Raw genomic sequence first — 25079 nt, 5'->3', positions numbered from 1 at the left:
ACTCTCTCGACTGATTTCGCCGCCGCCACAACTCTCCAACTCTTCCCTCTGCCGCTGCCACACCTCTCCAACTCTTTCCTCGATTTGCCCCGCGCTCGGCGCTTTATAGTGCGACAGGAGAAACCATATGCAGATTTTTGGATCAGGATCGGCTCGGGGGCAGAGCCACGCTCGCCCATTGGACAGAGGAAAAGTGGGTGTGAATCATTCCTGATCCTCGAATCTGCATATATCGATTATACTCCGACGTGCCTGGAGGCGGGGCCAAATCGCCCCACGCTCGCTGATAGGACGGAACAGAAGTGGACATGAATCATTCTTGATCCGATTTCTCGGAAAGGCCGCTTTTTGCACCCGCTGCTCTGTGCGTGCCCTGTACGAGTCCAGGATCGGTGCCCACAAGCGGCGCGGGAATGGCGGTGATGCGATGGTTGCGAGAGCGAGATGTGACGGTAAAGGTCGTGGCTGTTGGCGTTGTTGTTGTTGTTGTTGTTGTGAAGCGGCGTTGCGGTTGGTGGTTGTTGTGTGATGGTTGTTGAGACGTGGTTGGCTCAAAATAAAGATAGAACAGAAAAACGGCTATCTTGAAGGGTCGCAGCCCGAATGAATGACATTTATTCCCTCTAAACAATGGGTTTGGGCTAACTACACATATACTTACAGAGATATCTCACCTACGGGACCTGAATGGTGGTTTGCGAATTTCGTCAACCACAACAATATAATCATCTTTGTATACCCTAACTGTTCTTCCCTCTTTGTTTTGAACAGAATATGTTGACCGAGTTTCAAAATTACAAACCATCAAACTGCTGCGAAAGAAGATTTTGTTCAATGTTTGTAATCTTGTTTTATTATATATGCTTTCCTTATAATTATCTGATTTTGAATTACAAGAAAAGAATAAAGGAGATGTAAAGGTGTGTGTGTGTGTGTGTGTGTGTGTGTGTTTGTGTGGGGGGAGGGGGGTTGGGGGAGGGTTAGGGTTGGGGGGGGGTATGTGCGCCCCCCAATGACCCACCACCCCCCTCATCCCTCCCCTCCACGTGTGTGTGTGGGGAACGGATCTCGCACGCAGCGTACCGCGGAGCCGGCGCGGTTTCCGAAATAACTCTGTCCGTTACACGAACCACGTATTCCGTCTGGGTCGGTCCGTGTTCCATTTCACCACGTGCACTCATACATTCCATGTCATTTGCACCACTCGCACGTTCTGACACACACTCTGGGACAATCATACTGGGTGCTTGGGTTAACACGAGATGCCGGGGGGCCTCTGCCCCCCCCCCAAACCTGGCATGTACCCTTTCGCATCATGAAACGGCTCCACCCCGTACGGTATGACCGTACTCACCTCGTCACGGCCTGCCTCGAGGGAGCATACCATCTCCCCTTGTTCCTGTGGGAGGTTAATCCGACCCTCGCACTGGGTCCCAATACAGTCTACAAGCTCAACCCCAATGTCCCCTACAGTTCTATGTGTGTGTGCTTTTCTTTAATTTCGTACAATTCATCCTTAACCTGTTCTATCTCCCTTTGTGTCTCTGTTATTATTTCCGTCATCCCCTGTCTGAGCTTACAGGTTTCTCCCATAATCATCGTGGCGTCACTCGTCACCTCGACCTTGCCCGTCGTCATCGTGGTCCGAACAGCCTCCACATTCCCTTTCAACTCGGTCATTTCCCCACGTACAGTCACGATCCCATTCGCCATTTTCCGATTCATGCTCTGCATTTCACTCCTCACCTTTGCCAGCTCTGCCTTTATTTCCGCCTGACCCGCCTTCATTTGTGTTTGTAAGTGCATTCCCATGCTTTGCATCTCCCCCTTCAGTGCTTGCACATTCGCATTCATTGTTTGCGTATTCGCATCCATTTGGTTTTGCATGTTTGTTCGTATTTCCACGAACTGGCTCAAGTCAAATGGCTTTTGCGAAGCCGATCCGCCATGATCGGGCGCGGATCCGACAGGGATCGTTCGGTCCTCCATGTGGTAAATTTGATGCAGTGGTAGCTCCGGCATTGTCACCGTTACCCCCAATGCTACCTCTGAGTTTGGCTGCAGGGAAAGATCTCCCTCACAGGTGTTGTCCTGAGCCATGGATTCTTTTAACATTATCTCAGAACCCACCTGTACCAGCTCATCTTGGTCCGCCATGGTTCGTACCGAGAATTAAATAAAATTTGGCTGCTCTTAATTTCGGAGGGAAAGGGGGGGGGGGTTGTCAAGCACACCCCTGGTCCGGATCCCATAAATTTCTCGACGGAGGCGGAGGGGTTTGAGATCCCACAGCCTGACACCAAACTGTCGAGGGCCGAGGCCCGGTGGCGAGAATGACCACTAGGTGGGGGAAGTTACGTCGTCTCCCACCAGACTCCCGGAATTGTAGGCCGTCGCTCATGGAAAATTCTGTGACGCGGCGGGTCGCTTAACCCAACGTGGACGCCAATACCTTATCCGTGTAGCGTAGAGTCTTCTCGTCTCGAACGAAGTAACCGCATTAACCACGCGGTTTCGACTACTGGGGAACCACGCCCTCGGTACGCCTTGCTTGAACCGGATCACGCTTCCAACTACGGTAGAGTACCAACCAACAAACCAAGGTCCGCCAACAACCCCCTTCTGGTAAAACTACCAAAATCACAAATCATTGCTCACCTTCACTCTTTCATTCCTCTTTTTCCCCACCTTTGGAGTAAACTCCCTCACTATATTCAATCCCATTCTTCCCTCCAGGCCTTCAAAACAGCTGTTCACCACCACCTCTTATCATCCCTATCCAAATCCTCGATCTTTTCTACACCCTTTAATCCAGCCCAAACCCACCTCCTTCAAATTCGCTGCTTTCCTTCCTGAAAGTCCATGTAGTGTCCATCTTGTTTACCCCACGCCCCCCCCCAACATCCCACTCCCTTCCACAGATCTCCTAATGTCTCTGTTCCCTGTTGTTTTGTCCTTCCCACTCCTGCCCCTCTTGTCTCATGCCCCCCTTGCTGTACATTGTGTGTTAGCTCTCATACAAGCCTCGACAAGGTACACAAAAAAAATATAAAAAACTACCAACTACCAACTCCGGATGGGATGCAGCCGAGCGGAACTGCCAAGGACGTACTGGCAAGAATGAACAGATTATTGGGGATAAATACCTGGCTAAACTTAGATCCGAACCATGCTGGACCAATGAAGGAAAAGACAAAAACGAACTGGGAACATTTCTACAATAATTTCTTTGCACTACGTGAGGAAAAACATGTGGTACAGGAACAGGATTATTGGTGTGTTATGCAGGGGACAGAAGAGAAAGATGTAGTGTGACAATTTTACAGCAACTTACAAAAGAGGACACAGGGCAGACTTGTCACGAGAATAATACAGGCAAGATTTACAATGATCAAATAACTTATACAATGCTACTTATAAGACAGGAGCCACACACTCAGACGCACACTCAGACAAAATAAACCCAGTTTAATGGCAAAGGACTTTTGCAGCCACGGAGGGAGGGAGCTCAGGTCGCAGTTCTTTTGGGACATGAACGTTCTGAGGGAAGGGATGCTCCATGGTGTGGCACCCGACAGAGGTCGTGCAGCTCGGCCCAAAGCTGCACGTGTGGAGACCATGTCTGCGAAGGAGCCCGGGTGGAGAGCACGGAGTCCAAAGTAGAACGGGGCAGCAGACAGGACCTAACGAGAGACCCGGTCAAGGTCGGGTGTACTCGGACCAGCACAACAGACGGGCCGCTGAGGCGAGACGTGGGCAGGCACTCCATGATCACGACCTTCCTTCTTCAACCAACAACCAAGGGACCAACTCAACTAACGACCTTCCTTCCTTTTTTGCAACCAGCCAACGAACCCACCAAACTCTCTCTCTCCCGATACCCTGAGGATGGTGTCGTAATTTATAGATCCCCAAGGTCGTGGAGGGGCCTTGGCGAAGCTGATGTCACAGTCCGCCCTGATTGGACAGGGCCTTAATGGGGTCCGCCCGTTCTGGGCAGGATTTCCGCCAGGCCGGGAAAGCCCGCCCACTCCACGCGTGTTTGAGGAAGGTGGACGGTGGTACAAACAAGATTGAATTGGAATGTTTGGGGAAGCCGAAAAGGAACTGCGGACATGAAGATTCTGCCTCAGAAAAATGAGGCTCCGGAGACTCAGGTGGACAGTGGATCGTGATGGAGGGGATATTAAGATTTATTCATCTCACTAAAAAAAACATCGCAAAGCTCCCACTTTAGCTTCCCAAGACACACAAGGAGGGGTTGAATCTGCACATATACTTAATGGCATAACTAACTTTGGGACAACTGAATGTTTGTGTGCATACGGTTCCTAGAACCGTAACAATATATATATATATATATATATATATATATATATATATATATATATATATATATATATATATATATATATATATATATATATATATATATATATATATATATATATATATATATATATGTATATAAAACCGGGCATAGTGGCGTGCGCCTGTAATCCGGCTACTCGGAGGCATGGGTTGGAGGATCGCTTGAGGACGGGAGCTCTGTATGGGCCGCGCTACGAGAGGGTGGAGGGCAGCCCGGAATCATGGCGAAACCCAATCATTATCCCTGTGTCATAAGAGGCGACCAGGGTTGCGTCAGGAAGGGCATCCGGCGTAAAACATGTGCCAAATCAGTATGCGGATCATAACGGATGATCCGCTGTGGCGACCCCTAACGGGAGCAGCCGAAAGACGAACAACAACAACATATAATATATATATATATATATATATATATATATATATATATATATATATATATATATATATATATATATATACACATAAAATTATATGTGATGTATCATCCAAAAACATTCACAAAGACACGGAGAGCCTTATTACCTTACCGGCTGTCGTTCCAATATATTTTAAAAATTTGGTATGATGAATTGTTTCTTAATTTGAAAAACAAAGTTTGTTGTGAAGAATAATAGGAGATTCGAACATCATTGAGGGGAAATTTCAAAAACATCCATAAGACATATCTGCAGAACCAAATTGTAAGAAATTCCACAGTTTAAAAAAGAGACTAGAACAGCACTCGGTGGAGCGCAAACCTCTGACAGGCTGAACAGTTTATGTTTCGTATCCCACTGAAAGGCTGGATCTGGATCCAGAGCTCCAAAATCTAATGGGTTTGTTCTAGTCACTTAACCAACTCATCTACCTATCTTTGTCATAACTAGTCCACAACCTCTTGAGATATCATGCTGTATGTAGTTATTGGCCCTATCTCTCAGTGGTGAAGAATCACTTAAAAGATTAAATAATTCTCGTATCTAGATCCGGATCCGAATTCGGATATTCACCAAAATCGAATAATTTCGGCATTATCACACACCCAACCTGTCCATCAAATTTCGTCTGAATCCGTCCACAATTTTTTGACATATCCTGTTCATAGAGACAGACGTGGATGAAAATGTAACCTCCACCTACCTTTGGTGGTGGAGGTAATAATCCACTTTGGGGCTGTATGGAGGTAAAACATTGCAGAACTCGAGGCAAGAAGAGTGCTGTAATCACGTGGGCATTTGAAACGATCACGCCCAGAATCCTAAGATCTAATACATCTGGACCCAAAGGTATCAACCTGTTACCAAGTTTCCTGGAGTTCATTCAGACCATCGGCTGATTGACACTCTATTTCCAAGGACCGTCAGGTTGCTGCAGCTGATATCAGTGAGCCAGGTTTATACAAAGCAGCATATGCTTGTATAGAAGCACTAAGTTGCAGCTACCTACTCAACCTACGTGTTTGTCAAGGTCGCCAAAGTCAGACGTCATCATGAGAAGGTCACGAGCCTTCGCCTTTCATTCTGCGAAGTCGTGGACGAAACAGAGTGCTTCTGCACGTCCCTGGCAACTGTGCACGTCTCGGGTGCAAATGTTGTTGTTGGAGACACTTGGCAAGGGCGGATCCATAGATCCGCTTTCCTCATGTGATGACGGCCGCGTGGCAGTCCCCAGAAGGCCTTCGAACCTTTTTTTAACCATTTTTTTTACGGAGCTAATGTAAGCACGGCACGGTAGCTCGACGATGATTACAGTTCTGGCTGCCCATCCTCGGAGGGACGTTTTGTTAGAGCGGAGCGAGGCGTGAGTGCATGGAGCCGCAGTTCATCAGCACCCGCACACCCTGCGGATCGCGTGCCCGATGTTCCTATAGCACATCACGCGTTCGGCTCGGGGGTCTGGAGTTGCTGCCAAACCGACAATATAACCTCCAATGAAAGCAGTGACACCCGACTTTTTGAATGACCTTCATTGGACAGCAATATATTGGCATTGATGCGCACAGTGCAGAAGGCTTCTACCGTTGAAATAGCGACGATGGTTGCATGTGCAGGGTGCGCTTGAGACCATTTGAGATGATGACTGGCTGCGTTTGAGAATATGTTTGCATGTGCAGAGCGTTTGACAGAATGGTTGCAAGAGCTGGGGTGTGTGTGTGGCATGAAGGTTGCATGTGCAGGGTGTATATTGAAGATGATGGTTGTATGTGCAGGGTGTATATTGAAGATGATGATTGCATGTGCAGGGTGTATATTGAAGATGATGGTTGCATGTGCAGGGTGTTTCTTTAAGATGATGATTGCATGTGCAGGGTGTATATTGAAGATGATGGTTGCATGTGCAGGGTGTTTCTTTAAGATGATGATTGCATGTGCAGGGTGTATATTTAAGATGATGGTTGCATGTGCAGGGTGTATATTTAAGATGATGGTTGCATGTGCAGGGTGTATATTTAAGATGATGATTGCATGTGCAGGGTGTATATTTAAGATGATGATTGCATGTGCAGGGTGTATATTTAAGATGATGGTTGCATGTGCAGGGTGTATATTGAAGATGATGGTTGTATGTGCAGGGTGTATATTGAAGATGATGATTGCATGTGCAGGGTGTATATTGAAGATGATGGTTGTATGTGCAGGGTGTATATCGAAGATGATGATTGCATGTGCAGGGTGTATATTGAAGATGATGGTTGTATGTGCAGGGTGTATATTGAAGATGATGATTGTATGTGCAGGGTATATATTTAAGATGATGGTTGTATGTGCAGGGTGTATATTGAAGATGATGGTTGTATGTGCAGGGTGTATATTGAAGATGATGGTTGTATGTGCAGGGTGTATATTGAAGATGATGGTTGTATGTGCAGGGTGTAATTTGATGATGATGGTTGCATGTGCAGGGTGTATATTGAAGATTATGGTTGCATGTGCAGGGTGTATATTGAAGATGATGGTTGTATGTGCAGGGTGTATATTTAAGATGATGGTTGCATGTGCAGGGTGTATATTGAAGATGATGGTTGCATATGCAGGGTGTATATTGAAGATGATGGTTGTATGTGCAGGGTGTATATTGAAGATGATGATTGTATGTGCAGGGTGTATATTGAAGATGATGGTTGTATGTGCAGGGTGTATATTGAAGATGATGGTTGTATGTGCAGGGTGTATATTGAAGATGATGGTTGTATGTGCAGGGTGTATATTGAAGATGATGATTGTATGTGCAGGGTGTATATTGAAGATGATGGTTGTATGTGCAGGGTGTATATTGAAGATGATGGTTGTATGTGCAGGGTGTATATTGAAGATGATGGTTGTATGTGCAGGGTGTATATTGAAGATGATGGTTGCATATGCAGGGTGTATATTGAAGATGATGGTTGTATGTGCAGGGTGTATATTGAAGATGATGATTGCATGCGCAGGGTGTATATTGAAGATGATGGTTGTATGTGCAGCCACCCTTAGAGACGACGCATGTATTTGCGGAGTGCGTCATGCAATGGTTCCAAGTTTCCAAAGCCGGTCGTTTTTATAAAAAGCGTCTTGTGTGAGATGTCACGCACGTAACGCTTTCAAAAATAACACGTCGAGGGAGAGAAGGGAATTGGGATGTGTTCACGTGCAAGCGAAGATGCATAACAAATGATGGTTCTGAGAGACCAAATAACGGCAACACGGGGAGCGGGGAAATCAATCAGAGCGCAGCAAACAAAGCGCCGTTCGAGCCCAAGCGAATGAGACCACTTGCTCCGAAGTGTCCCGCCCTCCCTGTCCCGAGCGACGAAATGACGGGCCGTCTGCTGGTGGGAAATGCGTGCACGTGACCGCGCAGAAACAGTGACACCAAAAGCGGGCCTGCTCACGTGGTACAAATGGTCTGCACAGCTGCAAGAGTCAACTGCCCGGCTCATCCTCAAAAACCTTCTCCACCACCCCCTCCTTGCCCATTCCTCCATCTTTCCATTCCTCATCATTTCAACCTTTCTCGTTCTTATATAACCCTCAAAGCGCTCATCGAGCGAGTTCAAAAGGTAACCGCTGATGCCAAACTCAATGAAACACTCCCCCCAAAAAGCAGAATGGATATACGTGGTTCATACATCAGTTATGCTCATGTCCTCGTTTCGCTTTGCCGTCCCACCGCAACTCCCAACACCTTTCTGCAGCTGTGAGTGAAACCCCTCTCCAGGCCATGACCACTGGTGTCAGTTGCAGCCAGGTGTGCTGAAATGGCCGTGTGTGCGTGTAACAAGGGTGTATTCTGCGTGTATACATGTCAATCACGGCTCATGGAATCCATCTGGTGGACAGGCACGGGTACGTGAAACAGGTGCTTATATTGTTGGGTGTGATAAGACCGAGAAGATGTACTTCTTTGGCATGGAATTAGACGACACTCCCCGTTATGGGGATTATACCGAGAAAGTTTTTTTGGAGATGTGTCGCACACAGAGAACATATAGTTGGAGCCGCAGGGACATCAGGGACAATGTGAAGGCTTTCGGCGAAATTAAGCTATTGTAAGAGCACGAATGATTCTCGAGACAAAGCTCTATAAAAGACAAAAGGTCATGTTACCCTTGTCTTTAAAGGGGAGGGGGGGGGGATGAACTATCTTGAGCCCATTTGTTATGGGAAGGTTTTGGAGTGTCATGGGAGTGCAAAGAGAAAGAGAAATGACAGAGGGTGGGAAAGGGTGGCCGCGGCGGTGGTGGTGGGCAACCAGTCGCGAAATGCTTCAGCTGTAAAGCAACTTAACAGGTCCACAATCTGGTTTGTTCGGTTTTCAGTTTGGAGCGTGAAAGTCGGATTCAAGAGCAGAATGGCAGCCGGAGAGGCAGCGGTCACAAGATGAATCGCGAGCGACTCGAAACAAGGTCGGGGAGAGCGGCAGGCTGCGAATTGACTGTGGCTGTTTTTCCCGAGGTGGGTGATATGAAAAATTGATTCTGACATTTTGAGTTGCTTTTGATAAAAAGTAACTCCTCGTCCAAGATGGACGATTCGATTTTTAGTATGAGGCATTACGTTAGCTTCAGCTCTTGAAATCAAAACATTATGATATCAAAATTCGATTTCCTATGTCACAGTCCCAAACAAGAGCTGCCGTCTTGGGCCATAAATAGACTTAACATTGCACACTAATCGGTAACAATGTACAAACAGCCATACACCCAACAAATGCGCTCATTCTCCAAAAGTCATTACTTCGATCTTTCAACGCCTTCATTCACATCGTTATACATAATCTGTATTTATATCTCGTGTCACTCTCAAACGCATTTGAGCACAATGCTATGTCACGAGTCACTACATACTTTCACCCTGGGAATTTTCTATATCACGAGATATACATTTACCTTGGAAATTTTCTGTTACTCGATGTACTTTCATCTTTAGAATTGTCTCTCTTACTTGATATACCTTCACCTTGACATTGTTTTACATCACTATATATACCTTCACCTTGACAATTTTCTACATCACGAGATTTACTTTCACTTTGACAATGTTCTACATCACTATATATACCTTCATGTTGACAATGTTCTATATCACTGAAGTATATACCTTCACCTTGACAATGTTCTATATCACTGAAGTATATACCTTTACCATGACAATTTTCTACATCATTGTAGTATATACCTTCATGATGACAATTCTACATCACTCGATATACTTTCACTTTGACAATGTTCTACATCACTATATATACCTTCATGTCGACAATGTTCTATATCACTGAAGTATATACCTTCACCTTGACAATGTTCTATATCACTGAAGTATATTCCTTCACCTTGACAATGTTCTATATCACTGAAGTATATACCTTTACCATGACAATTTTCTACATCATTGTAGTATATACCTTCATGATGACAATTTTACATCACTCGATATACTTTCACTTTGACAATGTTCTGCATCACTATATATACCTTCATGTCGACAATGTTCTATATCACTGAAGTATATACCTTCACCTTGACAATTTTCAACATCATTGTAGTATATACCATCATGATGACAATTCTGCATCACTCGATATACTTTCACTTTGACAATGTTCTGCATCACTATATATACCTTCATGTCGACAATGTTCTATATCACTGAAGTATATACCTTCACCTTGACAATGTTCTATATCACTGAAGTATATTCCTTCACCTTGACAATGTTCTATATCACTGAAGTATATACCTTTACCATGACAATTTTCAACATCATTGTAGTATATACCATCATGATGACAATTCTACATCACTAGATATACTTTCACCTTGACAATATTCGACATCACTATATATACCTTCACCTTGACAATTTTCGACATCACGAGATTTACTTTCACTTCAACAATGTTCTTCATCACTCGATATACTTTCACATTGACAATGTTCTGCATCACGAGATATACTTTCACCTTGACAATGTTCTGCATCACGAGATATACTTTCACCTTGACAATGTTCGACAGGACGAGTAATACTTTCATCTTGACAATATTAGACATCACCAGTAATACTTTCATCTTGACAATGTTCGGCATCACTAGATATACTTTTATCTTGACAATGTTCGACACCACAAAATATACTTTCACCGAGGGAATTTTCTACCTCACTAGATATAGGTTCATCTTGACAATGTTCAACATCACGAGAAATACCTTCATCTTGACAATGTTCGACATCACGAGATTTACTTTCACCTTGACAATGTTCGACATCATCAGATATACCTTCACCTTGACAATGTTCGACATCACTAGATTTACTTTCACTGAGGGAAGTTTCTTCCTTACTCGATATAACTTCATGTTAACACTGTTCAACATCATGAGATATCCTTTCATCGAAGGAATTTTCTATAGTACTGGACATATATTCATTTTGGAATTTTTAAAATATCACTCGATATACTTCCACTTCCAGGATTTTAATATCAATAACCTCCTTCACCCTTGTTTGAGGAGGTAATAAGTAGGCTTCACCTTGGAATTTTCGATATCACAAAATAGGCTTTCACTGTGTGAATTTTTATTGTTGTTAGATATACTTTAACCTTTGGAATTATCTTGCATTACGAGATATACTTTCACTTTGAGAGTGATCTATACTCGTAGAGTCCAAGCATGCAACACGTTCTTCTGACACGTACCTTTATTTGACGGTGTATAGGCAACTGACAGCTCTGCAGGGGCAAAAAAAGCAACCCAGGTTACATGCATGAAGCAAAAACATAACTACTGCTTACAATTCAAAACACCTCACTGCACTGGAAAATGTGGGGACAGGAAAATTGCACAGTACTGTAAATGGGAGCCACTTGTAATACCAGGGAAAACCTGGAGGTGGCAGAACATGATGCACATTTACAGAGATAATTTGTATCCCCCCCAAGACCACTGGCAAATATAAAAATACCCCTTTCCATTAATTGAGGTCACACCGATTCCATGTGGCAAGTCTGGATGGAATCGTCCCAGAACTGTAGGAGTCGTGCGACAAACAAATAGACACACAAACACCGGTCAACGAATTATAGTAAGGACGAGACAACCCGTGAACCCGTTGGGTTCCCATTGTGACAGCTGTTGATAAAAAAAAATTATTTCCAAAAAAAAAAAAAAAAGATAGCTCCAGCGAACTATACCGCTGAGGTTGTTTGCATTGATCAAATAATCCCAAAGAGTACTTGACTGAATCGGGAATTGATTTTTTAATAATTTTTTCGTTGCCCGATTTGAACGAAGCTTGATACTGCACACCGCAGGAGAATGGTGAGTAGGATGGCCCTAAAATGTTTGCGCTATTGTGTACTGTTTTGGCTGTATTTCAGGAACATTCATATATATATATATATATATATATATATATATATACATATATATATATATATGTATATATATATATACATATATATACATATATATATATATATATATATATATACATATATACATATATATACATATATACACACACACACACACACACACACACACACACACACACACACACACACACACACACACACACACACACACACACACACACACACACACACACACACACACACACACACACACACACGATGAGAGTTTCAATAATATATAGAAGATAGATAGATAGATAAGGGAGGAAAGGCGAAAGTAATTGTGAATTTAATGTTCCATCTTCATTTACTTTTAACATTGCTCTAAACAAATGGGGACAGGAACAATGCATACATGATAGGCCAAATGGCCTTCTCATGCACCAAAGTTCGCTGTGCGATGTTGCTAAGAACGGGAATAAAAGGGAGATTGAGACATTTGGAAAGTGGGGGGTGGTGGGTTGAGGACTTGGGGGTTGGAAGAGGGAGATTGAGACATTGGGAAGTGGGGAGGGGGGTTGAGGTTTTAAAAAGAAAAAGAGAGAGGATGACAGAATTAGGTTGTAGGAGGGGAGGCAGACAGGGGACAGAGTTGGGATTGAGGGGTGTGAGGTTTGAGTTTTTGAGAAGGGGTGGGGTGGGGGGTTGAGGACTTTGGGTTGGGAGGGGGTTTAAGGATTTAAAAAATGGGGAGGGGAGCACAGAGTTTGGGTGGGGGGGGAGCAGAGAGATGACAGAGTCGGTGTGTGTGCGTGCGTGCGTGCGTGCGTGCGTGCGTGCGTGCATGAGTAACCTGGTAACATTTTACATTGTGCAGAATTTCCATGGACTCTACTTATAGTCCCATTGGGTATTTTGGGTCCTCCAAGTATTTTGGGTCTTTGCGTTATTTTCTGTGTTCTTGTTATTTTGGGTACTTGGGGCATTTTGGGTGTTTTGGTTCCTTGGGGTCTTTAGGGTCTTCAGGATCTTTTAGGTCTTCTGGGTCCTTTGAGTATTTGGTGTCTTTTCAGTCTTTAAGGGTCTTCTGGGTCTTTTAGATCCTTTGGATCGTTTTGCTCATTTGGGTCTTCGGGGTCTTTTCACTCTTTGGGGTATTTTGGGTGTTCGGGGTCTTTTGGATCATTAATGGTCTTCTAGGTCTTTTCAGTATTTTGGTCTTCAGGGTCTTTTCAGTGTTTTGGGTCTTCCAGGTATTTTGGGTCTTCCAAGTCTTTGGGGTCTTTTAAATCTTTGGAGGACTTTGGGTCTTTAATGGTTTTTGGGTCCTCTTTAGGTCTTTGGGGTGTTTTGGGTATTTGGGGTATTTGGTTCTTTGGAGTCTTTTGGGTCTTTGAGGGTTATATGTTTTTTCAGTCTTTTGGGTATTTGGGATATTTTGGGTCTTTCAGGGTCTTCAGGGTGTTTTGCGTCTTTAACGGTCTTCGGAGTATTTTGGGTATTTAAGGGTCTTCATGGTCTTTTGGGTCATCGGGATCTTTTTGGTCTTTTGGGACTTTGGGGTTATTTTGGTTCTTTCAGGAATTTTGCGTGTTTAGTGTGTTTTTGGGTCTTTGGGGTCCATTGGGTCTTCAGGGATCTTTGCAGTCTTTGAGTCTTCTGGGTCTTTTGGGTCCTTGGGGTCTTTTGGGTCCTCAGGGTCTTTTGGGTCCTGTGGGTCTTTTGTGTCCTCAGGGTTGTTTTGGTCTTTTGGGTCCTCTGGGTACTTTGGGTTAAGTATTTCAGTTTACAATTGTGGGTTACTTCAGTTCAGCTGTCCAACCAATGGGCGAAGAGTGGATATACATACATACATGCATACATACGAACGTACGTACATACATACATACATACATACTGTATGTAATCACATTCACTTGCTCCATTATATTTAGATTACAAGATATACTTTCACCTTGAGAATTATTCTATATTATTAGAGGGAATTTTTAATATCATTAGATATACTTTCACCTTGGGAATGGCAGCCTGGTGTTGGCTTTGCAATTAGGGTGGTAGCTTGTTCATGATGCTGCGTTGAGCCTGAGGAGTAAATGCAGAAATCGATCTGTCCGAGTTCTTACCGCCATCCTTGTTTTTTTGTTCCTTTCACATTTCTTTGGAATTTTTTTTTTCAAAATTCTCTTTTCATTCTAATTCTTTCTTTTTCTTCTTTCACCTCTTACTCTCTCCCTCTCTTTCGTAATCTACCTCTCTAAGGAGAAGTGAATTCTTGCAGAAAATTTTTCTGGAAGGCTCACTTGGCTGCGCATAGATGGGTTTGAGGGTTATGGCGTTGCGGCTGAAACCCGAATCCTATCGAGGATCTTCCTGATGACTCGATCTTTGCTATTTACTTCTTCTGATTCCTTATTTGTCTTCTATTTGATTATATTACGAGATGTACTTTTATCTTGTGATTTCTTCTTGTTTTTGTTTACATCATTATACTTTTATCTTGGGAATTTTTACATCATAATATATACCTTCATCTTGGGAATTTTTACATCATAATATATACCTTCATCTTGGGAATTTTCTTGCATCTCATCACACTTTTTTATTTTTTTTTAGATTATTTGGAATTTAAATTCCAGGTAAGATATTGTCATTGCGCACCATCCGTCCGTCCGTCTCCTCTTTCGATTTCTCCGGCCAAACAGCTGTGGCAGTCTGGCTGAAATTTGACAGCAACGTTCCTTTCCTGACTGGTAACGGATGGCAAAGCTTGTTCCGGTCACGTGACTTTAAGTATGGCAAAATGACTGACTTATTAAATTTTTTCAAAAATCTTCTTCTCCAGACCCACCAGTCAGAATGCTACCAAATTTGGGTGACAACACGAGGATAGGGTACTGATGTTAATTTGCTGATGCCATACCAATCACGCGACTGGAAATATGTCAAAATGGCGGTCACACAAATTATTTCGAGAATCTTCTTTCCCAGACTCACCAGCCAGAATGCTGCAACATTTGGGTTCCAATATTAAGCCAGGGTAGGGGTGTTAATTATATTGTGGACGTCATGCTGATCACATGACCAGAAGTATGTCAAAATGGCCGACAGTCAATTTTTGGGAAAAATCGTGTAAATTCCTTCAAAAACTTTCTTCTCCAAACCGACCAGTCAGAATGCTACTAAATTTGGGTTACAACATTAGAACATGGTCCTGATATTAAATTCCAGAGGTCATTCTGATCACCTGACTGGAAGTGTGTCAAAATGGTGGTCACTCAAAATCCTTCCAAAATCTTCTTCTCCTGATCCACTAGTCAGAATGCCACCAAATTTGGATTACAACATTAGGCTGTGATAGGGATGTTAAATTGCTGAAGTCATGCCGATCATGTGACTGGAAATGTGTCAAAATGGCCGACAGTCAATTTTTTTGGAAAATTGCGTAAATTCCTTCAAATATGTTCTTCTTCAGACCCACCAGTCAGAATGCTATCAAATTTGAGTTCCAACATTAGGATAGGGTCCTGATTTAAATTGTGGCGGCCATGCTGATCAACTGGCTGGAATTGTGTCAAAATGGCGGTCGTGCAAATTCCTTGCAAAATCTTCTTCTCTGGACCCACCAGGCAGAATGCTACCAAATTTGGGTTGTAACATTAGGCCAGGGTAGGGATATTAATTATATTCTGGAAGTCATGCCAATCACATGACCGGAAGTGTGTCAAAATGGCTGACTTAGTCAATTTTTTGGAAAATTGCGTAAATTCCTTCAAAAACCTTCCTCTCCAGTTCCACCAGTCAGAAAGCTACCAAATTTGGGTTACATCATTAGGCCAAGGCCCAGATAAGCTACAGGTACAGTTGTCCTATTTTTTTTGTGAACATACTCAAGGCTCGTGGGAGGGCTCAAGCAGAATGGAATGGACCCAAATGGAAAGGGGAAACAATAACAGCAGAGTAGAGGTGAGAGTGAGATCAACGGGATGGGGTGAAGGACACATGGGGTAAACAAGCATTTAAAAATAATAATCTATACTATAAAAGGAGCCGTGCATGTGTCCATGTGTCCGTGCGTGCGTCCGTGTGTGTGTGTGTGCGTGTAAGTTCCACCCTGATTTAGATTTAGTTGGGCAGTTTGCCTGATTCCACCCAAAATTTTTCTGTTATGGCTGCCAATTTAGGAACCCTTTGGAACCGTATAGAACCCTCTAGAACCACAGTACTTTTTCTCTCAAGCAGCGCTTTTACTGTGTAGGTTATTCAGATTTGCTATACCTGACTATTTTCTCAAATTGTGAGTTGAACAGGCGACTGTGTGATGGGTTTTTGTGAAGTCGGTGATAGCATGATAGGGGAGCAGAAAGTGTTACATATTCCGTTATTTTGGCATGGGAATGGTCGTTTGCTTTTATGAGGAGGATGAAGGTGAGGGTTAAGATGCGACAACTTTGGAAGCGAGAGTGGGGGGTGGTTTGAGGACTTTCAGTGAGAGAGGGAGCATGGAGAGTTTGAAGGCTTGAGTGGAGGGGGGGGGAAGGGGACTGATGCCTTAGGGTTGAGAGTGGAAGTATGAGGAATTTAGGTTGGGGGGAGGGAGCAAAGATGGAACAGAGATGGGAGAGGGAGGCTGAGACTTTTTTGTTGAGGAGTTGTCAGATTTCATGTGCAAGTTCACTCATTGCAAAAATGTAATTGTTTGTGTATATGTTTATGTCACTGTGGATGGGGGGTGGGGGGGGGGGGAAATCACCCTGCAAGTAATGTGTTAGTCATAATAATAATAATAATGACAATAATAAAAATATTTTTCGTTATATTATCAATTACAAAAAAAAGTCTGGACTCAGGATATTTGTGTTACATAAATTAACTGATACAAAAAAATACATGACTATAAATCATCATAAAAAAATTAAAATAGTGATAACTCTGCTATTCAAAAGATTTAACATCATAAAATCAATGATCATTTTTAAAATCATCAAAATTTACAAAAAGCAAACCAAAATGAGCACATCTATATATATATAAAGTTGAAAGTGTGTCTGTCTGTGTGTCTGTGTGTGTGTTTCTCTGTGACCTATGCACACGAAAAGTACTGGACTGATCCTCACCAAACTTCACATGCTGACAGAACATGTACCCGGGAGTGTCCCGATGTAAAAGAATTGTACTTCCCACTTCCGGTTTCCGAATTATTACGTCATCACCTGATTTCGTAACGTTAATTTTTCAAGTTCAGCCGATTGACATGGGGCCAACGCCATTTGCAATAGAATGAAAAAATAATGCTACAGTCAATTGAAGACAATGACTTCCGACTTTCCACTTCCCGGTTTCCGAATTATGACGTCATCACCTGATTGCGTAATGTTAATTTTTCAAGTTCAGCCGATTGACATGAGACCAACGGAATTTGCTGGAGAATGAGAATTAACTAAGTCGCAAATGATGACATGAAACCAGCCTCACATTGTTGAGGCATTATGGTTTTTTATCTGATGCGGCAATAAATCTTAACATTTTTGAACTCGAGTCTTCTGCATATAAAACATGGCGGGGAAAATACAATATTATAATGGTGATGAAAAAAAAAATAATAATGGTTGCACCCTCTACGATTTTACAATTAACTGTGACATATACTCCTTCAGACCCGCCGTCATCCATGGGATTCCTCTGCGGAGCACGGGTATCCCTGCTAGTTAACAATAAAACATAGATCAAAAAAGGATGACAGCTAATAATAAAGAGTGCAAGCCTGGTGTTGGCTTAGTGGTTAGGGTGGCGGCTTGGGGTCCTAGGGTCCTGAGTTCAAGCCCCGTTGGCCACTGAATTAATATACACCAGGGGGTTGACTCAGCCTGTCATCCTTCCGAGGTCGGCGAAATGAGTACCAGTGTACTGCTAAGGGGGACACTACATCAGCGCATAGCTGCGTCCCAACCAATGATGCAACCAGCAGCCACAGGCTGCACTCGATAGAGAGAGAATAAAGAGTGCCAATAACATAATCAGACAACATACAAATAACATACAAGATTAAAAATGGAGAATGAATTTCCTTTTACAAAGTCAACGCTTGTGGAAAAGTTTGTAAACTGAACGGATCGGGACAAGACAGGGTGCAAAAGGAACAGTAGAAATGCACGTAAAAGGAACAGTGGAGAGAGGCAGGGAACACCAACAGCAGAGTTGAAGGGCAAGATAGAGGGAGACTTTGCCAATCAAAGGGTATTGGGAGGAATGGGGGGCAGGAGAGGATGCACAGGGTGGACCCAGATGGATAGAGAAGGAAGCTCCAAGGAGAGAAAACTGGAAATTTGGATGGAGGAGGGATTGAGGTGGGGTTATTGAGGGCAGAAAAGATCATGGCTTTGGATTGGGGACGATCTGAGTTGGTGGTGAACAGCTGTCTTGAAGACCTGGAGGGAAGAATGAGATTGAAGAGAATGTGGAAGTTGGTTCAGCAGGTGGGAGAAAAGAGGAACAAATGAGTGGAGGTGAACAGTGATCCTGCATTTATGTAGTTTCACCAGAAGGTGGTTGATGGTGGACCGTGTTTGCCCTGCAGAAACCTGGATGGGGAGGGAGGGGGTGTGGTAGGCGGACAAGGCACTGAAAGAACATAGGTAAAAGAACAGAAAGGAGGTGGTATAAGACAGAGAGACCACCAACCTGTCTGTGATTGCGAAGTGATAGGCCCATAGAGTCAGCTTCAGCATGGTAGATTCCAAATAATCTTGAAGGCTTTGGTTTCCACTGCATCAAACTGAGCAAAATGCTTGGGAGGGGAGCCAGCCAGAGGGGAGAGCAGTATTCCATCAAGCTGTGGATGAAGGCTTTGTCGGTGGATAGAAGTTCAGGTGTACCAAGGAAGGACTTTGTGTGACTGAGGTTGCCCAGTCGGCAGATGGTTTGGGAGGCCAACTTTGAAACATGGTTTGCCCAAGCAAAATCATAATAGTGAGACCCAGGAGTTTGAATGACTGAACTTCCTCAAGAGGATTGTTAAGAAAGTAGACAGGAGAGTTTGCCAGATAGTCCTTTCAGAGAGAAATTGTGAGAGTGTGAGATTTTTCAGGATTGATAGACATATTGCAAGTGTTTGACGAGTTTTTGGTTTTGTCAAGGTCTGAAGAGAAGGAAGAGGCCACAACCTACCTGTCTGAAGGATGAGCGATGTCAGAACAAAGGGTGGAGTCATCAGCACAGAGATATAGAGGATTTTCCAGAGAGTCAGAGAGATCATTTATGAAGATCAGGCATAGTATTGGGCCCAGAACACTGCCTTGGGGCACTTCAGCCTTTACAGGGAGAGGAGATGAAAAGATTTTGTTGAGTGCCACATCGAGGAAGTCAGTAAGCCATGTGTGGAGTTGGCCTTTCGTGCCATCAGCAGAGAGTTTGGAGAGTAAGGCAGGATGCCAGCATTTATCAAAAGCATGAGATATGTCTAGAGAGATGGCCCTGATCTCATGTCTGAAAATGAGGGCCTCCATTCATTGTTGGGTGGGTAGAAGCAGTCTGTCCAAAGTGGAGTGACCAGGTCTAAATTCGAATTGGTGATCTGAGATGAGGTTGTTGGTAAAAAGGAAGGTTTCAATATCAACTGCAATGATGGAGTCCATGACATAGCTGATGATTGGACGTCAGCTGATGGGTCTGTAGTAAAGGGGATCAGCTTTTGCACCTTTTTGCAATGATGTTGCAATAATAATTTTTGCAATGATAATGCAATGATGTTGGCTGATTTCCAAGCAGATGGAAGATTAGCTCAGGCAAATGACAGGGTGAAAAGGGCAGAGAGAGTGGATGTGCAAGAGCAGCAGAGAAAGTTTTTAGGACACGTGAGCTGACACCGTCCAGTCCAGTTGCAGAGTCAGAGTCGAGGGTTGAAAGAACCTTCTCCAACTTCTCAGGTGCAAAAGACACAGAGTCCAGGAAAGCTGGGTATGATGGGGAAGGATGGGTACCCAGAGTGAGGGGTTGGGGACACAAGATTTGGAAGCAACTACAGAATTGAGGCATTCAACCTTCTCACGAGCGTAGTCGGCTGTGGTGTTACTTGAAGAGAGTGAAGGGACGGAGGGGGAGCATACTCCAGAGACAGACTTATCAAGGTGCCAGCAGGTTTTAGAGGAGGGAGGCAAGTTTGAAAGTTCATTTTTGAGGTTGGACAGATGTTTCCTGGCTCTCCTGAGAGTGGACACACTCTTGTTGCAGACTTTTTGAAATGCACTGAGATTCCCTTCGGTCAGATATTGCCTTCCAGGAAGAGAAGGAAATTGTTTCAGAGCAACTGCCTCACAACATGATTCAGTGTACCATGGCTGGAAAGAGGGGAAGGAAATTTGAAGATGAGATGGGATGAATCTGTGAGAGAAAGAGAAAGAGAAAGAGAAAGACAGTTGTATCTTTTTATTCTAAAAATAAAAAAGAAAGCCCCCAAATGGGAGTCACATTTTCATTTCAGAGGAAGAAAGAAAAACAGAAAACCAAGAAACAATTTCTGAAAAAGGAATGGATTAATCGGGTGGACTATATATAAAACATTTCACAAAAGGATAAACATTCCTCTCGGACTTTACAAATAACTTCCTTTATACACCATTTTGATTCAAACTGCGGTAATCTTCCAGTTACTGAAAAGAAAGCAAAATCCAATTGAACACGACTTATTACAAGATTTCTGAACAAAAACAAAGCATCTTCATCATTTACTCCAACACCATCAACTTTTCTTTTCCTTGACTTATATACCGCCATCTTTGCCTGAGCAAGCAGGAAATTAGCTAACACAGCATTTGGGTTTTTGTGTGGGATATCCAGTCCATAGATGAACACACAAGTGTTAAAAATCAAACCAAACCTCACAAAACAATTCCGAAGTAAAATAAATAAAGGTGCCAACCGTTGGCATTCAACGTAGATGTGAAAAAGGTTTTCAGATTTCTTACAAAAAGGACATTCATCTACAAGCAGATTTGAAAAACGGTGTAACAAGTGATTGGAAGGAAGGATCCAGTGCACTCGTCTCCATTGGAGGTCGCCATGTCGTGGTGGTACAGGAGGGTGATAAAAACCTTTCCAGTTAGGAAAATAAGGGGGAGAACAAGGTAAGAGGTCGCTCCATCGAACCTTCTGCTGTGTTATTTGCCATTGTGAAAGAAATTTTACACAACCCAAATAAAGTTATTTTTGTTTGGGAAGCCCATTGAAGCGTACGTTAAAAGGGGGACAAGGAAGAGGGCTGGCAACAGAAAAAACACATACGAGTTCAGGAAAGGTAGAGAGACAAGGTATTCGATGTGCATTTTGTTCATTGCTTTGCTGGTCCTGCTCCCAAGTAGGTGCGAGCTGTGTGTATGTCCAAAGCACACTACATAATATGCGTGCCACGATTCGAGAGGATTGCACACCGACTAGGCTTGCCAATGCATCAGCTCCGATCCAACTGCCGTTTTGGCTGAGAAGATCTGCGACAGATTTAACGCCCTTGTCGGTAAAGCGTTGAATAAAACACCTATCAGGAGGCATATCATGGAAAAAGGAGTTGTAGAACAAAGGTTCTTCCAGAAACATCTGTTTCGTGTAAGAATGTGTAGCTCTTGTTATTGTCAGAGCTTGCCACGCATTTAGCATGCTCTGATAGAAACCAGAGAGGGGATGTGTCGATTTTGGAAAGGTCCATCAGGAAAAGAGAGTGGTCATAGCCTCGCCTCCCAGCCTGTTGCAAAACGCGATGAGCCACGTTGACCCATGGTGGAGAGGGTCGCATGTATAGCATGCGAAGAGCAACCAAGAGTCGAAAGGCCATTAGCCGGCTCTTTATGTCAACCAGCCCTTGGCCTCCATCGGTCAGTGGTAAAATGAGGACCCCAGGTCGCAGCCAGTGTTTTCCGTCCCAGAAAAAGGACACGTAGCACTTCAAGAGCTGTTGAAGCAACACCGCTGGAGGATGCAGCACGAAGAACCTGTGCCATAAGGTAGAGGCCACCAGTGTGTTGATGACCAAGACCCTTCCACGATATGACAGTTGTGTGATTAGACCTTTCCATTTTACCCTCAACAAACTCGAGCAGACCAGCCCAATTTTTTGCTACTGTGGTATTATTACAGAAGAACACTTCAAGGTATTTCACACCATCATTGGCCCATGACATTGGAGCAGGAAGGCTTGGTGCCAAGTAGCACAATGGACCAAGCCAAAGGGCGCTCGTTTTGTTCCAATTTACTTTGGCTGAAGAAGCCTTTTCGAATAAGGATAAACAATAACGAATGCCGTTATTATCATTGATATCTTGCACGAATACACACACGTCATCGGCGTATGCCAGTACCTTGATGGGCCGTTCAAGATGGGACAACCTAAACCCTGTTAGTCTACAGCGCAAAGAAACCAGTAGGAGTTCGATGGAGAGAGCATAAAGCAACCCAGAAAGAAGGCAACCTTGTCTAATTCCCCTGTTAACAGACAAAGGTTCAACAAGTTCATTGTTTATCTTAAGCACACTATAAATATTATTATATAGTATTTTAATATAAGAGATGAAGGTTGAACCAAGTCCAAACTGCTCAAGTACTTCGAAAATGTACCGATGGTCAACACGGTCAAAGGCTTTCTCCTGATCAAGGAGAAGAAGTCCTAAATCTTTAGGATTTTTCTTGCACATTTCAATGATGTCTCTCACAAGGGAGATATTGTCATAGATGGAACGTTTTGGGACACAGTAACATTGGTCTTCTTTCAACAACGAGGATAAATAAGGAGTAAGTCGCGATGCCAGGGCTTTTGAAAATATCTTACAGTCCGTACATAACAGGGAGATAGGACGCCAATTTTCAATACTCAGCATGTCTCCCTTTTTTGGGATGAGGGTAAGAAGAGCTCGTCGGCAACTCCGAGGTCGCTCTCCAAGCTGGCAGCTTGCATTCAAAGTGTTAATGAGTTCTGGACCCAATAAGTGCCAAAACTTCTTGTAAAATTCGGTTTTAAGTCCATCCAAACCAGGTGCTTTCCCAATGGCAAGGCCGTGCAGGGCAGTGCCAAGTTCATCCAAGGTGATGGGTCTTTCCAGTTGGGAACGCCCATCTTCACACAACACTGGCAGGCCTACGGAGATCGAGGCGACACTGACAGGATTTATTTGTTCCATTGAATATATTTTCGAAAAGTATTCCTTCACGAAAAGTTTGATTTCTGATTGTGTAAAGGTAATGGATGAATCTGCTAATCGCAGCTGAGAAAGCTGCTTACTGGGAAGACGTTTCTCTAAGGAAAAGAAGTACTTGGTTGGTACGTCTGCCTCATTCAGGTGTCGCACCCTCATCCGAACTAAGGCACCACGTGCATTCCTCTCGGTTATTTCCTTTAATAAAGACTGTTTCTCAGTTAAGGTTTTTTGTATGTTACTATTATTTTGTCCGATGACCCGTTGGAGTTGTAAAATCTCTAACTGTAATATTTTCTTTACTTCATGGTCAGCCCTTGTTGAGAAAAACTGATACTGTTGACAGAAACCTTTAATTTGGGTTTTTACTAAATCCCACCATATCAGCGGGTTAAAGGAACAGCTTAGCTTCTGTTCTAGGAGAGCCGTCCAGAAGGATTCAAAGGCCTGAATGAAGTTGACGTTTTCTAGTAAACTGTTATTGAATTTCCAATGGGAGCTCCCTGGACATGGTTTAGAGAGTTGAATAAAGACTCAATCTCGGGAATGGTCGGAGAAACCAGAAGGCACGATATCGGATTTATAAACTCCATGTAATAAATGAGAATTTACATAGATGCGATCAAACCTCGCAAGTGAGATGTGGTTGTTTAAACAATGACACCATGTATAAGACCGATCAGAAGGGTGATGTATGTGCTAAATATCATGGAGATTCTATTTCGCAATGATGTTTGCAAAAAGTTTTGCGGTACATGGTTGGGGTTCCGGCCCGTTCCGGTCAAATGAAGCATTAACAGTACAGTTAAAATTGCCACCAATGATTAGAAAAGTCTGAAAATACAGTGTTTGCAGGAATTTTCTCAGTTCGGCAAAAAAAGGAGATCCGCTCATCATTTTTGCTTGGAGTGTACACATTGAGAATTGTGAACTTGATCTGGTTGATGTAGAAGGTCACGGAGGCAAGGTGTCCATCAATAATACTCATAAAATTAAGGCAGGACGGATGGAAATGTTTCCCGAAGACAAACATGATGCCTGCCTTCGACGTGGAGTTGTTACTAAAGAAACATTCCTTGTCCAAAAATTTTTGCCACTGAGCCTGAACAGATCAGACAGCATGGGACTCTTGTAACAAAGCTATGTCAACTCCGTTAACCTCTACCAGCTGTTTAATATGGATCTTGCGGAGCGGACTCCCACCACCATTAACATTTATTGTTCCAATCTTGAAACTGGCCATGAGGAAAATAATAGCTTCTAAGAATAAGATCACAAGTGGGATCATTGATTAGAATCCCTTTTCGCCTTGGCAATCAATTTTTTTAAGTGGTGACGGTGTGTCTGGTGGAAACCGAATAAGTCAGGTTTACGTACGATAGCCTGAGCACACTCAAGGAAGGACGGTAGATCTGGGAAGTATTCTGTCAGGTTTATATTGCGTTTCATGTATGTATTTTGTAAGAAGTCTTATTTGTTCAGGGGGCGGGGGCGGGGGGTAGGACCTTGACTGTTCAGCTTCTCCACTGTTTCCACCTGACTGTTCCCGTTTGGTTCTTCCAGGTCGGATTCGTCAGAGTTGGTTTTAGTTTCCGAGTCACACAAGCTTGTACCGTCCTGCATATCGATACTGTGGTCAGTATTGATACACGGATCTGTACTGGTCACCACGTCTATGTGCTCTTCCATTGTGGGAACATCTCCTGGTGAAGTCACGAAA

At 43.4% G+C, this 25079-nt stretch overlaps 1 protein-coding gene across 7 annotated transcripts in view; it reads left to right on the top strand.

Moving 5' to 3' along the window:
- Positions 1-9040: 9040 nt before the first annotated feature.
- LOC147022302 (uncharacterized) overlaps positions 9041-25079 on the top strand; it is a 443667-nt gene continuing 427628 nt past the window's right edge. For all 7 annotated transcript variants that reach the window (XR_015061184.1, XR_015061182.1, XR_015061180.1 and 4 more), the window contains exon 1: positions 9041-9284. Coding sequence is in view for 2 of the 7 variants with exons in the window: in XM_085893035.1 (XP_085749161.1) it covers positions 9210-9284 (75 nt within the window). In the remaining 5 variants the exon portion in view is untranslated. The remainder of the gene's footprint in view (positions 9285-25079) is intronic.

This window comes from Eptatretus burgeri, chromosome 8 (assembly GCF_056783735.1).
Source record: "Eptatretus burgeri isolate ZD-2024b chromosome 8, Ebu_testis_v1, whole genome shotgun sequence".
Classification (NCBI taxonomy): Eukaryota; Metazoa; Chordata; class Myxini; order Myxiniformes; family Myxinidae; genus Eptatretus; species Eptatretus burgeri.
The sequence above is the reverse complement of the archived record's forward strand: the minus strand, read 5'-3'. Positions and strand labels throughout refer to the sequence as shown.